At 30.3% G+C, this 13,852-nt stretch overlaps 1 protein-coding gene across 1 annotated transcript; it reads left to right on the top strand.

Annotated features, from left to right (window-relative positions):
• Window positions 1-433: 433 nt before the first annotated feature.
• On the top strand, window positions 434-2,139 carry RHC2A (RING-H2 finger C2A). Its single transcript, XM_083071354.1, has one exon. It carries the CDS (start codon window positions 695-697, stop codon window positions 1,793-1,795), a length of 1,101 nt encoding a protein of 366 aa, XP_082927480.1. The 5' UTR covers window positions 434-694; the 3' UTR covers window positions 1,796-2,139.
• The last annotated feature ends 11,713 nt before the right edge of the window (window positions 2,140-13,852 follow it).

Genomic DNA, 13,852 nt, shown 5'->3' with positions numbered 1-13,852 from the left:
AAAAATATTTTTAAAAAAAATAAAAAAATTAGAATGAATTAGTATTTATTTATTGCTTTTGTTTACTTGTAACGGTCTTAAAACGTGATTTTTTACGTTTAATTAGAAGGAAAAAATAATAATTTTTCCGTAAATTAATAATTAGACAAGAAGAAAAATAAAAAATTTACGTTTAAAAATTAAAACTAAACACGCACTTAAAAGATTAAGGAATGATTAGAAGATGGCACGTTGAGTGAGCCGTGCGCGGAGCCGAGTAAGGAATGTTGTTCAGTTTCAGTCGGGAAGCGGCTCATTCGGCTCCAAAAGCAAAGAAAGTAGCAACGTTCCATGATGAATACGGTGTCGTTTCCCTCCCGTCCAACCACATAGTTCCACGTGGTTGGCGACACGCTAAGACATGACTACGCGGTTTCGCTGTTATCTTTGTTCCACGCGACACGCGACACACGACACACGACACACGACACACGACCCTGCCGTGGCTCCTCTCTTTCTTTCTCTCTCATGGAAACCCTCAAAATCAAATCCAATCCCTCATAACCTCTTTCTCTCCAAACTCAACACCCCACCACCTCCCCCTCCTTTTTTTTTTCCTCTTCCTAAAACCGCGGTTTCCGTGTACAACATTTCTGGTCTCAAAGATTTGAATTTGCGGGCGCGGATCCACTTCCGCTCCTCCGAGATCTACCCAATGATGTCTTCGGGGACATCCTCGTACTGGTGCTACCGTTGCAGCCGCTTCGTCCGTGTCATGCTTCAAGACGACGCAGCCACCGCCCTCGTCTGCCCCGACTGCGACGGCGGCTTCATCGAGCAGATCGACCACCCCGTCGACAACCGCCGCCGCCGCTTCCCAACCGCCGCCATGTACATGATCGGCCAGCGCCCTAACCCCGACCACCCCTCCCGTCCCGCCCTCCGCCGCACCCGCCGCAACGGCGGCGACCGCTCCCCCTTCAACCCCGTCATCGTCCTCCGCGGCGCCGCCGAGGAGAGCCGCGGCTTCGAACTCTTCTACGACGACGGCGCCGGCTCCGGCCTCCGACCCTTGCCGCCGAGCATGTCGGAGTTTCTTCTCGGATCTGGCTTCGATAGGCTTCTGGAGCAACTTTCTCAGATCGAGATCAACGGAATTGGGAGATACGAGCACCCCCCGGCGTCAAAATCGGCCATTGATTCGTTACCAACGCTGGAAATCAATGATGGTCATTTGTCTTCGGAGTCGCACTGCGCGGTTTGCAAGGAAGCTTTCGAGTTAGGCACTGCGGTGAGGGAAATGCCGTGTAAGCATATATACCACCCTGAATGCATATTACCGTGGCTCGCACTTCACAACTCATGCCCCGTTTGTCGGCACGAGTTACCTGTGGATTCTCCAAATTCAAATTTGAATCAGGGTCAAAATGTTGGCTTTAGCGAGGAAGAGAACGTGGGGTTGACGATTTGGAGGTTGCCCGGTGGAGGGTTTGCCGTGGGGAGATTCTCCGGCGGTAGGAGAGGCGGCGAGAGGGAGCTTCCGGTGGTGTACACTGAGATGGACGGTGGATTCAACAATGGGGGTGAGCCGAGGAGGATTTCGTGGTCTTCGAGGGGGAGTAGAGGGAGAGAGAGTGGAGGGTTGAACCGGTTTTTCAGGAATTTGTTTGGTTGCTTCAGAGGTGGTGGTGGTGGTGGTGGTGGTTCTAGTACAGAGTCCATGAGGGCGAGTTCTTCTCGGTCTAGTATGGTTCCCTCTCCGCGTTCGCGCAGGACTTGGTCTATGGATGTAAACAGTGGGATGAGAGCGTGGTAGTAGTTGTAATGGGAAAAATTATAAATGTCAACTTTGTGTCTGGGTTCCCCCCATGTCAAAGTGTACATAATGGGATTGGTTGATTGATTCAGGGTCCAGGATGTAATGAAATGCAATGCAATGATGGGGTTTTGTGATTGTGTTGGGATGGGGAACCGTTGTGTTAGCGATAGCGGGTAGGGAGGGAAAAATGTGAAACCAATCGAGAGGAACGAGATTGAAGGATTTGTGTATCTTTGGAATTTTTGGGGGTGGCTGGGGAGGTATGATATGAATTACGATGATCATCATGAACTTCATTTTTACTTTGATAATGAACTGAAGCACCTTCGTATTGTTTTTCATTCTGTGCTTTTTTTATTGGTTGGTACTTTGATATGCTTCAGTTTATGATCCTTCAAATTCGTGTTGTTTCTTTTTTTGTCGTAGGTTACATTTTAGCATTCTGCTGCTGCCGCCTTGAATTGTTGATTGTGTTGATGTTGCTTTACATTTGTATAATTTTCCTGTCTAGCAAAACTATCATTCTTTGATTCTAGACAAGCATTTGTGTGGATTTGTTTGCGTTTGTCTCCTGCTTTAGTTCTTGTTTTGTTGATCAGGTACCAGTTTTTAACTTCTTATGGACCAATAACTCTCGATACTATACTGTTATTGTAGTTCAGTATAATATTAGGACACATTCTTCAGTACTTTCAAACTCTGATGGTTGAAGCCTTCAACTTTGTGATTCATATTTGTTTACTGTGTCTCGTTCTGTTTACCTGTTTTAAATTAAATCTACTTGTCTTTGTAAATTGTTATTATGTTGAGTGACTAATAACGTGTCTTCACCTTCATATATTCACGACGACGTGTTAACATGAATAACAAAATCCGTCAATCTATAAAAGTATTTCGTACAAATTTACATGGGCATGTTAATATTGTGCTTGGTGGCTTTGAGGCCGGCCAGAGACCAACAAAATCTTCATTTTAGGCTCCCTTCATAAAAAAAATTATTTTGTATTAATATTTGTATAATTTTGTTTAGATTTCATAATTTAAAAGTTGCTTTTTACATTTTTAAAAATCAATTTAAAAAAATTATTTCTAAAAGTTTTAACATAGTTCAAAGTTTGAAGAAGGAAACTCAAAGCTCATAATCTAGCCAACTGAAATAAATTTCTTCAATAAAAGTAGCTATTGAGTATTGAATTAACATTAAGAATAAAAAGGACAAAAATATTTCTATGTATTTAGCCACAACTTGAAATTTGATATTTATATATCTTTTAAAATAATTATTTTTTTTAAGTTTATATTTATTTCAAGTAATTAGTCATCTTAAAAAATGAAGAAAAAAATATAATTTATAAACATTTTTTATTAAGAAAATGGAATAATTAAAACGAACTTATATTATAATTTTGTTGATTCCATATTATAAAAATATATATATTTGATGAGAGAGTGCTAAAGGTTTTTGAAGACAAAGAGCAAGAGAAGTTTTAACAAAATAATGAGAATAAAAAATAAAAATTAGGAACTTGTAAGTTTAAACATTACATAAAATGATAAAATAATGTTTCAAAAATATTACAAGCTATTGAAACTTTGTTTATCTTGAAATAGTAACCTCACTAAATATCAAAATAACTATTTTTTTATCAAACTTTTTTTTAAATAGTCAAATATAAAAAAAAAAAAAAAAAACTAACTTATTTAATATAACCAACAAGTTGTAACATGACAAATAATCTTTCTTTCAATTATATGGTCAAAATTCGCTCACAAGTTTATAAGTATGAAAACCATTTGTTAAAAATAATTTTTTAAAATAAATTTCAGTATTTTAATAGACTAATCTTTAATTTTTGGCCGAGTACAGCTTGAGGCTCATATTTTCTTTCTTTAGCAGTTCCTAGAAGCCTTTGACACGTGCAAACCTGTGACGGTTGTAAGCAAACTATAAATAAAGAAATTGCTCAATGGATGGAAGTGAAAGCCATTGTTAAAGTGAGGGTGCTTGTTTTTGGCAAAGTATGAGTCCCTGAGTGAGTGAGTGGTACACGTTTGGACAACACTATTATTGGCGAAGATGGTTTCCGTTCAGGTGGGGACTGCCCAAACGCATAGCATGTAACTTGGAACCACAAGTGCAGCTCGTTGAGGCTAACTAAGAAATCCAAATAATTGCACGTGCCCTGTTGCCTGGATACTTAATTTAATTTTTCCCCACACGCCATTCAAGTGCCAATAATAATTTCTACACATGCTTTTTACCTGTATTCAAGGAAATTTGGAAATTGGGGAGGGATCATATCCCATGCCACCATTAAGGTAATGTTGATGCCATTGCTTGGGATCATTTCATGGAGAGAACATAAATATACTAGATGCTTTAAGCCTTAATCAAGGAAGACCATGTATAATTTTTTATATATATATATTCATGGCAGTGGTGTGAAATATTTATTGATTTTATTGATGATTAATATTTATTGGAAAATCTAACTAATAATCTTTAGCAAAGTTTCCATCCTCAATCAATTTTATTTCATCTACTAGATTTAAATATGAGACCTTGTTACTTAATTGAATTTAATTATATTGTACTCAATATCCCATATTAATTACTAATATAACCAAAATAGAATATAAAATTAAGATATAATCATTATCTTACAAATTAATTTTATAAGATCGAATTATACTTATAATAAAATAATAATAAAATAATTTTTTAAGATGATATCATGATTTATTTTAGTAAATGTTAGTAAATTTATTAAGTTATCCACTATTAAGTCATTATTAAATTACTTGTATATGTTTAATTTTGTAAATTTTACGCTTAAATATTCAATCTTCTATATAAAAACAAGTTAGAAATCTCTTGTTAATGAACTTTTTACTTGAGATAAGAGTGTATTGAAGAATATCTTATGGACTAATTACTCATTGTTATTTGCTTTAATTTAAAATATTAGATTGACGAAGGATCCAAATCTGTGAGTATGGAATCCTCGTTTCCCTAGTTATAAGCCGAGTGATGAGCATCAAAATCATGCAAAAGGGTCACCAATTATATATGGGTAATGGCTTGTGTGTGAGCTGTAATCTAATACTACTACTATGAGATTGTTATATTAAAGCAAGTTGCCATGTTTCATTTTAAGGGGAGAAAAATCTTGCCACGTTTAATGTAAGAACGCTATATATGGTCCAAAAATTTAAGTGAGGTTGTCGATTTTAAGTTTGGTACACATGACAAGTTCCACCAAAATTAACAACGTATATGTTCTGTCCCCTTCTTAAGGTGGTGGCTGTCACTCATTCAAAAGCTACTTGAATGTCCAAAACATGGGTGTTGATACTCGGGTTTTTTGTTAGTTATTATCATGCTCAAATTTTCAACAACATTACCCATTTTTATTGTTTTAACGACAAAACGTTCCACGTTAATTTTGTTCTTGCACGATTTTATGGGGAGTTGATAACACAATACCGTTAATACGTGAGAGCTTGACGTCTTATTTAGAGTTGTATTTTTCCAACTTTGCCTGGGATTTTTCTTTGTCTGCTTAGATGAAGTGGGATGTTAACATAGACAAGATTTAAGGGAGGTATGGATGAATCTTGGCCTTCAATTTTTTTTTCCCAATTATATGTACTAATTGTTTTTTTTATAAATATTATATAATCATATAATTTATCAATACACTTATATATGTTAAAGTTTGTTGATTTATTTTTTATATTTTTCCTTGTATGTTTCTTTCATCGGGCTTGCTGGTCAATCCACAACTTGGTTGATAGGGATAGACACTTTGTGCCAATACTCAAGTATTTTAGTTGGTGGGACAGATTGTTATAGTTTAGAAGAAGGCTCCATAGAGTGAGGCACAAGCTTATATGCTTATATAACTAGAAACGGAATGAAGGCATTGATGCTATATTGATTTTGGTCACCAAGATTTAGATTATCTTTTTAGATAGTCTCAATTCGATCTAATATCATGTATTTAATAAATTTTAAATAATTATATGTTAATAACATTTAATAAATATGATTTGTTTAACATGGTATTATATTTATCTTAATATATATCATTTATATTAAAATATATATTACAAATTTCCTGATCTTTCTTACTAAAGGTTTCACATTTGATCTTCTTTCCAATCTTCGCTTCTTTTGAGTAGTTTGTAATGGGGGAGGAGTACCTACAAAAAAATTCTTATGATCAAGTTAGTCTAAGTTGTCCCATTTGTCATATCTTATTAATATACAAACCTTGGTATTTGGTAACCATTCAACTACTTCATTAGTTCAAGTAACTATTCTCATATAGTTATTTTTCTTTGTATTGTAACTTCTTTCATTATGCTCGTGTTGACCTGTTTAGGTCTACATGATTTTGATCTTGCTAGCTTTATTGAGGTTGGACAAGTCGATCTCCCAAAGTTGGATTAGTTGAGCTTATTCATCCAAGTTAGTACATAAGCCCCTAAGTCCCGAGTTTATGTAAGAACAAAGGGACTTAAGATTACCATATGTGGGGTTTCCCATGTGCTAGTTTAGTGACATGTTAATAAACAAATACAAGAAAATAATATTGACAATCCAAACCTATATGGTTTACCAACATTGATGATATGATTTTGTCAAAGAACAAGGAGGATTATACAAAGAGTTTAAAAAAATTACCTTGTCCTTTGAACTGCAAAGCTATAATGGAACTTATCCTCGAATAATCTCTTTGATGATTTAGAGAGTGAGTGTTATATGCTTGTATAATTGTTCTATACTATGTAACATGAATCTAACTTATAAATTAGACTGATATGATTTTTATTTGTAGTGATCATGGGAAAAAATGATTGGCATCACTTCAAGAGTAATTAGTTTCAAGTTGGATCAAAGTACAACTCAATTGACCAACCTAATCAAGATGTCCAAGTTGAAAATATCTTTCCTCCACCTACAATCCAACGTGTATAATGAAAGAAAGTTTGTTGTTGACATTTCAAAATAAGTTGGAAAAGAGGTTGAAGTTACTCCTAATGAGAATCATGTTGGCAATGAGATTGGCTATATTCAATTGTAAGAGAAAAAGAATGAAACAAGCAAAGTTGTAGAACAAAGCTTGGAAGGTACTTCTGATAAGGCAGCTTATGCCTAGAAATTCTATTATTAATCAACAAGATAGTTTAGTGATCAGTTTTGAGATGGCTAGTGAAATTGGTGCTTCTAACGTCAAGCTTCCCATAAATAATATAATTGAAGTTACAGGAAAAAAACAAGTGCCTCCTAGGGGTTCCAACTTCTACTAATTTTGTTGTTGGAAAATTATTAGGCTTTTGGCTATATTGGATCGTGTAACCATGGTTCCTCATGTTAAATCTTTATGGAATCTTAAGCTTACTATCGAGGAATTTCGTAAGGAAGATCAAAACATATTATACAATAGGGTGATGATGCAAAATGTCGATCCCATTGGTAGCATGGATTTTATTCAATACAATGTTCTATTGTTGTAGTTGATCAAGTTGTAAAATTTCAAGCTTAGCTCATTAGATTGGAATAAACCTTAACTCAACTCTTTAATCAAAAGGTGCCAAATTTGGCATTTTTTTTATAACGCTTTGAACTTAGCTTAATAGATTGGAATAAGTTCGAACTCAACCTTTTAATCAAAAGGTGTCAAACTTAGCTCTTTTTCTTTACTAGGCTTTGGACTTAGCCTAATAGATTGTAATAAGTTCAAACTTGACTTTTTAATCAAAAGGTGTCAAACTTGGCTCTTTTTCTTTACAAGGTTTTGAAGTTAGTACGATAGATTGAAGTAAGTTTGGACTTGACTTTTTAATCAAAAAGTACCAAACTTGGTTCTTTTTCTTTACAAGGCTTCGAACTCGACCGTTTAAGTTTGGTTAGGCTTTAAACTTGGCCTTTTAAGATTGGTTAGACTCAAACTTAGCCCTTTAAGTTTGGTTAGGCTTCAAACTCCACCTTAGGCTTACAGTTGGTCTTCCAAATTCTTTTAGGCTCAAACTTAGCCTTAAGCTCAAACTCAACCTTAGGCTCAAACTTGGTCTTCCAAATTCTCTTAAGCTTGAACTCGACCTTAAGCTCAAACTTGGTCTTTAAAATTGTTTTAAGCTTAAAATCAACCTTAGGCTCAAACTTGGCCTTTAAAATTCTAGTCAGTTTCTATAGTTTAAGATAAATATTTTTGGTCCCCTTTACTTGAGTGTTTTTTAATCCTTGTAGTCTTTCTTGTTATTTTTTATAACATTGTTTATTTTAAATTGAAGTGAAAGAGATATTTACTTAATTTTTTAATTCTTATGCTCATTATACCCTCTCTTGTAATATCTAATGTTGAGACATTTTTTTTAACCTTGATACAATTTTTTAATTCTTACATCCATTGTACTTTCACTTATAATGTTCGATGTTGAGACACTTTTTTTTTACACTTACAAAATTGAATTCTTCTATTACATTAACATAAAATAAAAAGCATTGTAAAAAAAAAAAAAACTAACGATATGGATTAAAAATCTAAAAAGCTTTAAATATAAAACTAAAAAAAATATTTTAAATTATAAAAGTAAAAAAGTAAAGGAAGGGAAAATATAAAAAATTAAAAAAGTATTTTAACTTTAATAGTATAAGTCAAAGAATAATTTGGCATCTTCATAGTTTTACTATTTGACAGGATTAGGTAAAATTATCAGTTAGCATGTCTTATCAGATTTTAAAGTTTTTCATCAACAATGGGATTTTTATAAGATTGCGTTTACAAGGTGAAGGTACTTCAGATGCAAATACATAATTTGCATGAAGTTAACACAGACTTGAAGACAAATTCTGATCGGAAGCTAAGATGTAGATATAAAACTTGAAGTTACGATAAAATTAATTTAGGAAAGGAAGTGAAAGAAAGAAAAAATAAGTAGAGAATGAGAAAATTTTATAGATTATTTGATAAGAAAAAATAAAAATATTTTTTTAATTGTGTAAAATGTAAAATAGAAATAAAAATAAGTGCATAAAAATGACATAAATATCTTAAATAAGGGAGTTGCTACGGTACCCTCTAAAATTGAGGGGTTTTAATACATTTTTTTTATGTAAATTTATAAAAAATTTAAAAAATTAATTTAATTATAAAATGAATAATTTAAATTATACTTATAAAATAAAAAGTAAGATAAATTTATAGAGATTAAAATTATAAGATTTTAATAATATTATAAAATATTAAAAAAGGAAAAATTAATAAATAGTAGAAATAAAAAGTTATTAAAATTACAATATAGAAATTCAAAAATTTAAGACAAAAAAATAAAAATTATACTTAAAAAATTATTAAAATTAAAATATAAAAATTCAAAAAATTTAAGTGAAAAGATAAAAATATACTTAAAAATTATTAAAATTAAACTATTTAAATATATAATAATATTATTACAAATAAATTAGAATATATAAAATAAAAATAAAATGACTAAATAATTTAAAAATTGAAAGAATAAAATATCATAAATATTATTTAAATAAATTATTAAAAATATAAAATATAAAAGACTGTGTAAAATGTAAAATAGAAATAAAAATAAGTGCATAAAAATGACATAAATATCTTAAATAAAAGTAAAGAAAGTTACATTTTCAAACTCAATCTCGTTTTCACTGAGTTGAGAAAAAACTCAAACAAAATCCTAATTAATGAATAATAATGTGTTTGAATATGATTTTGTGATTCACGTCCACCCATAAATTTACGTCAAATTATTATAATTGATACAGAAGTTACATATACTTCTAAAAATTCACGTCAATTTGAATTCAAAATACACTAAATATATCCCCTAAAAATCATGTTGATGTTATACGAATATTCCATGTTCATATTTAGTTCTCATGTATATCAATTAGTCAATTTCTTCCATAATCAAGAAAAAGCTATTCCTGTAAGTTATGGCTCGCCAAAATATTGTTATATAAAACCTATCTTTGATTTGTTTTTTATTTATTTATTTCATTATAATAAAACCGGTTAATGCATTCTTTATTTGTTAATTTTCATTTCTTGAAATACGAAGTATAAATGTTTTTCAGAAACATTAGAACAATTCCGACAGAGATACTTAAGTGAGTTGTTTAAACTATATAATCTTTTCTTATTTTTTTTCCCTCCATTAGAGTTGATCTAGTTATTTGGGTTATTGCTTAAATTTATGCATAAATCTTTATTGGGTTACCATATTCACACAATAATCTGTACTGCACTTTCTGCGTTATTGTCTCTATCTCTCTTATATTTTTTTTTTACTGATATTTCGCTCTTTTTTATTTTATTTTATTTTATCAAGTATTAAATAATATTTATTTTAGGGGTGTAAGCGAGTACGTGTAATTTGCAAACTCGAACTGACCCAAACTAACCCAATAAATTTGGATCAGATTTTTTCATTGTACGGGTTAAAATCCAACCCAACTCAATCAAACTCGATACTGTACGGGTCGGGTAACGAATTTTGTATTTTCAACTTGCTACCAATCCAACCCAACCTAATCATATATAATAATAATAATAATAATAATAATAATAATAATAATAATAATAATAATAATAATAATAATAATAATGTTAAATTTTGTGTTTTAGGTTGATAGTATTATAATAACATAATATATTTATTTTAAATTTTATTTTGTATTAATTAATATTAATTTTTTAAGTTGATAATAATGTAACAAATTAATAAATTTATTTTAGAATTTAACTTGTATCATTATTTGTTTTATAGGTCGATAACATTGAATTTGTAATTATGTATCAAATGATTTAATTTATTTTAAAATATTTAAATTTTTATAAAAAAATAAATAAATATAATTATGTTGATCCGATTAATCCAACCCAATCTAACACGTGAATGGGTTGAGTTTGATTGAATTTGTAAAAAAAAATTATATAAATTTAACTTATCCCAATCATTAAATTTTGATTACGTTGGATAACGGATTTATTCAAATCCGACTCAATCCAATCCATTTACACCCCTAATTTATATTTTTAATATAATTTTTAATGCTTTTAATTCAATTTTATTTTCTGTCAGCAGAGACACAAAGATGACTAGCTCATCTTACTCATAATTAGATCCTCTCTCTTCTTCTTAGCATTTTGTGCTTTGCATCCAAAATTGACATTTGTGTTTTGCTTTCAAATCAATGGCGTAATAATTTTATTTGTCTCTCATGCACCATATATTTCTTTTTCCATTTTATTTCGTTTTCCCTCTTTCTTTAAAACCCATTCCGCATACCATTGTGTGGTGATTGGGGCACAGTTCAATAAACTTTATCAAAGGAAAAAAGAACATTTTATAAAGTAAAATATAAAGTTATACACAATCACCAAAGAAAATATAAAGTTATACACAATTGTATATTGAAAATCAATAATTAAATGAAAATAACATAATAAAAAAAAGGATTTGTTAAAATTTACATTATTAATTTGGATTTCTCTCTGCCAAATGACAAGATAATTAGCGGTGGAAACCTACACTTTTCAACCCCTTTTCCATTTTTCATTCAATTCCAGCTTCTATAGACTATAATGGGGTTTGTTGGAGCCTCTTTTTAAGCCGTTCTTGTTGAAGATAGTTCAGAAAGAACAAATTCTGGCTTCGTGATTAGAAGGTTTTCCCTGTATCATGCTTTCAATCTGGATCTGCTCTAGGGATTTGGTCATGCTATGATAATTGTTTGTTGAAGTTGAAGGTCATAATTTTGTCGGCTCCTTAGCTATTTATGTACTAATCCTTCTTGATGTATAACAATTTATTTTTTATTCACTAACACATTTTTTTCTTTTTCTTTTTTAGTGGTACCGGCTTCAACTACTTTAAAAAAATCTCAAATTCGAATCTTATAAATAAAAAAATATGAAAATTTTGGTCGTGAAATTAATGCCAAAACGGTGAGATTAGTTGGGCAAATTGGCTGCCTCTTATTCTTAGCATGATTAGGGCAATCATAGAGCTTAGTAGTTGATGAAATGGGAAGTCTGGGAACAGGTGTAGCTAGTAGTTAGATAGTAGCAAGTTTTATATATCTCAGCATGCCCCCTTTTGGAATAGCATCTTTAGAAGCAGAATAACAGCAATTAGGTGTTTGGGGAATTAATTAATCGCCGTTGGGGTTGTGAAGAATCAACTTGCGTCATTCTTTCTACATAAAGTTTATCCTGATTGAGAAATTGCAACAAATCCACTTATGGTGTTCGGATTAGAAATTTTAAAATTTTAAAATTTTTTAAATTTGAATTACATTAATTTATTTTTTTAATTAATTTTTAAATATTTTATTTAGATAAATTAATTCAAATTTTTAAAATTTTAAATTCTTAATTTGAATATAATAATTTGATTTTTACTATAGGTAAAATTGATCTTAAATATAAATATATATATATATATATATATATTGAGATTTTAAATTAAATTTTATGAAAATAAATATTTAATAATTTTAAAAATTAATATTAGATAATATTTAATGATTTTAAAAAATATTTTAAATATTTAATAATTTAAAAAATTATTGATATTTTTTTGTGTCAACTTTGAAAGAGAGATGTGGGGTATAGGAGAAAAATCAAAAAGAGAAAAAGGAGAAAATAAAAAATAAAAATAGGAAAAGATGAAGAAAAAAGAGAAATTTGGGAGAGAGATAGGAGAAAGAAAAGAAATAAAAATTAGAGAAAGAAGAAAGAAAAGTAATATGGAGAGAAAAAAACAAATGAGAGAAAGAGAGGAGAGACCGGAGAGAGAGAAAATAAAGTATAAGAGAGAAGGATAAAAAGAAACATAAGAGATATGAGAGATAGAGAGAGAAATACAAAAGATATATAAATTAGATGAGATAAGAAAAGATATATAAGTGAAATTTACAAAAATATACGAAAAATTTTAAATTTTCTTTTTTGAGAGAATTTAAAATTTAACTATTTTTAGTAATTTTACAAATGTTTAAATTTTAAAATCTTTATAAATTTTTCATTCAAATAAAATATTTCACACAAAAACATTTGAAATTCTTTAAAAAAAAAACACTATTTAAAATTCTTATCCAAATATACTTTTATTTTTTTAAAGCAAATTTAATAAAAAAAGACCAAAGACAAATGAGTACTTATCATGCCTATATATATATATATATATAGATAGATATATGTTTGATTAATAGTTGTAGAAATTTCAAAAGTAGGATTACAACTCTTTTCCTCCAATGAAAACACACACACGAGACCAAAATAATTAACATATTCAGTTTACTAATAATTAAAAGAAAGGATAGTTGTCTATACTTCTGTACATAAGACAATTGAGTATGATTTCTCGGTTATTCTTTTTTTCTTTTCTAGGGTAGTTTTAAAATAGTATATTTTAGCGTAGTGTATTATTTTCATTCCTTCTCAAAATGTCATGCTCTGTATTTCCCGAACTCTTTGAAGTAAAAGATATGGTTATTGTGCTTACTTAATGTATGCATTGTCCAATTAATTTACTTGAGCATTTAATTCTTGTTTTGTGGTAACCATCAAAGAACATCTAGATTTTTTTGCATGCTAAATTACAGAAAATTAGATCTCGACTAGGTGACTTAGTTAAATTATTTATATCTTGGGTATGAGATTCACTCTTGAGAAACTTGTTGCATGTAAAGAACATACATGACTAATATATGTAAAAAATTCTACTTGTCACACATACTTAAATTGAAAACTTTAAACAAAAATTACCGCCAACTCTACTATTTTAATTAAGAGGCATAAAGATAGTCATGTTAGAATATGAACAGAAAATCCTTGGGCCATGTTGTTAGAAAAACCAAATTAGATAGCTTTGAGATTTCTATCAATTTGATTCCGTCGTACAGTAGCAGTATGTCATTATGTGCAATTTTCAAAGAAAAGAGGGTTGATCTAATTGAAGTTTGATTGCTTGGATGTTTCCTAATCTTAGTCTTATGGAAGGTGGAAGAAA

Source organism: Cajanus cajan, chromosome 3 (genome assembly GCF_000230855.2).
Source record: "Cajanus cajan strain Asha chromosome 3, NIPB_CcT2T_4, whole genome shotgun sequence".
Lineage (NCBI taxonomy): Eukaryota > Viridiplantae > Streptophyta > Magnoliopsida > Fabales > Fabaceae > Cajanus > Cajanus cajan.
The sequence above is the reverse complement of the archived record's forward strand: the minus strand, read 5'-3'. Positions and strand labels throughout refer to the sequence as shown.

What these genes read in the sequence shown, in the direction of transcription:
- RHC2A (XM_083071354.1), top strand. Translation starts at nt 695, where the DNA reads ATGATGTCTTCGGGGACATCCTCGTACTGGTGCTACCGTTGCAGCCGC.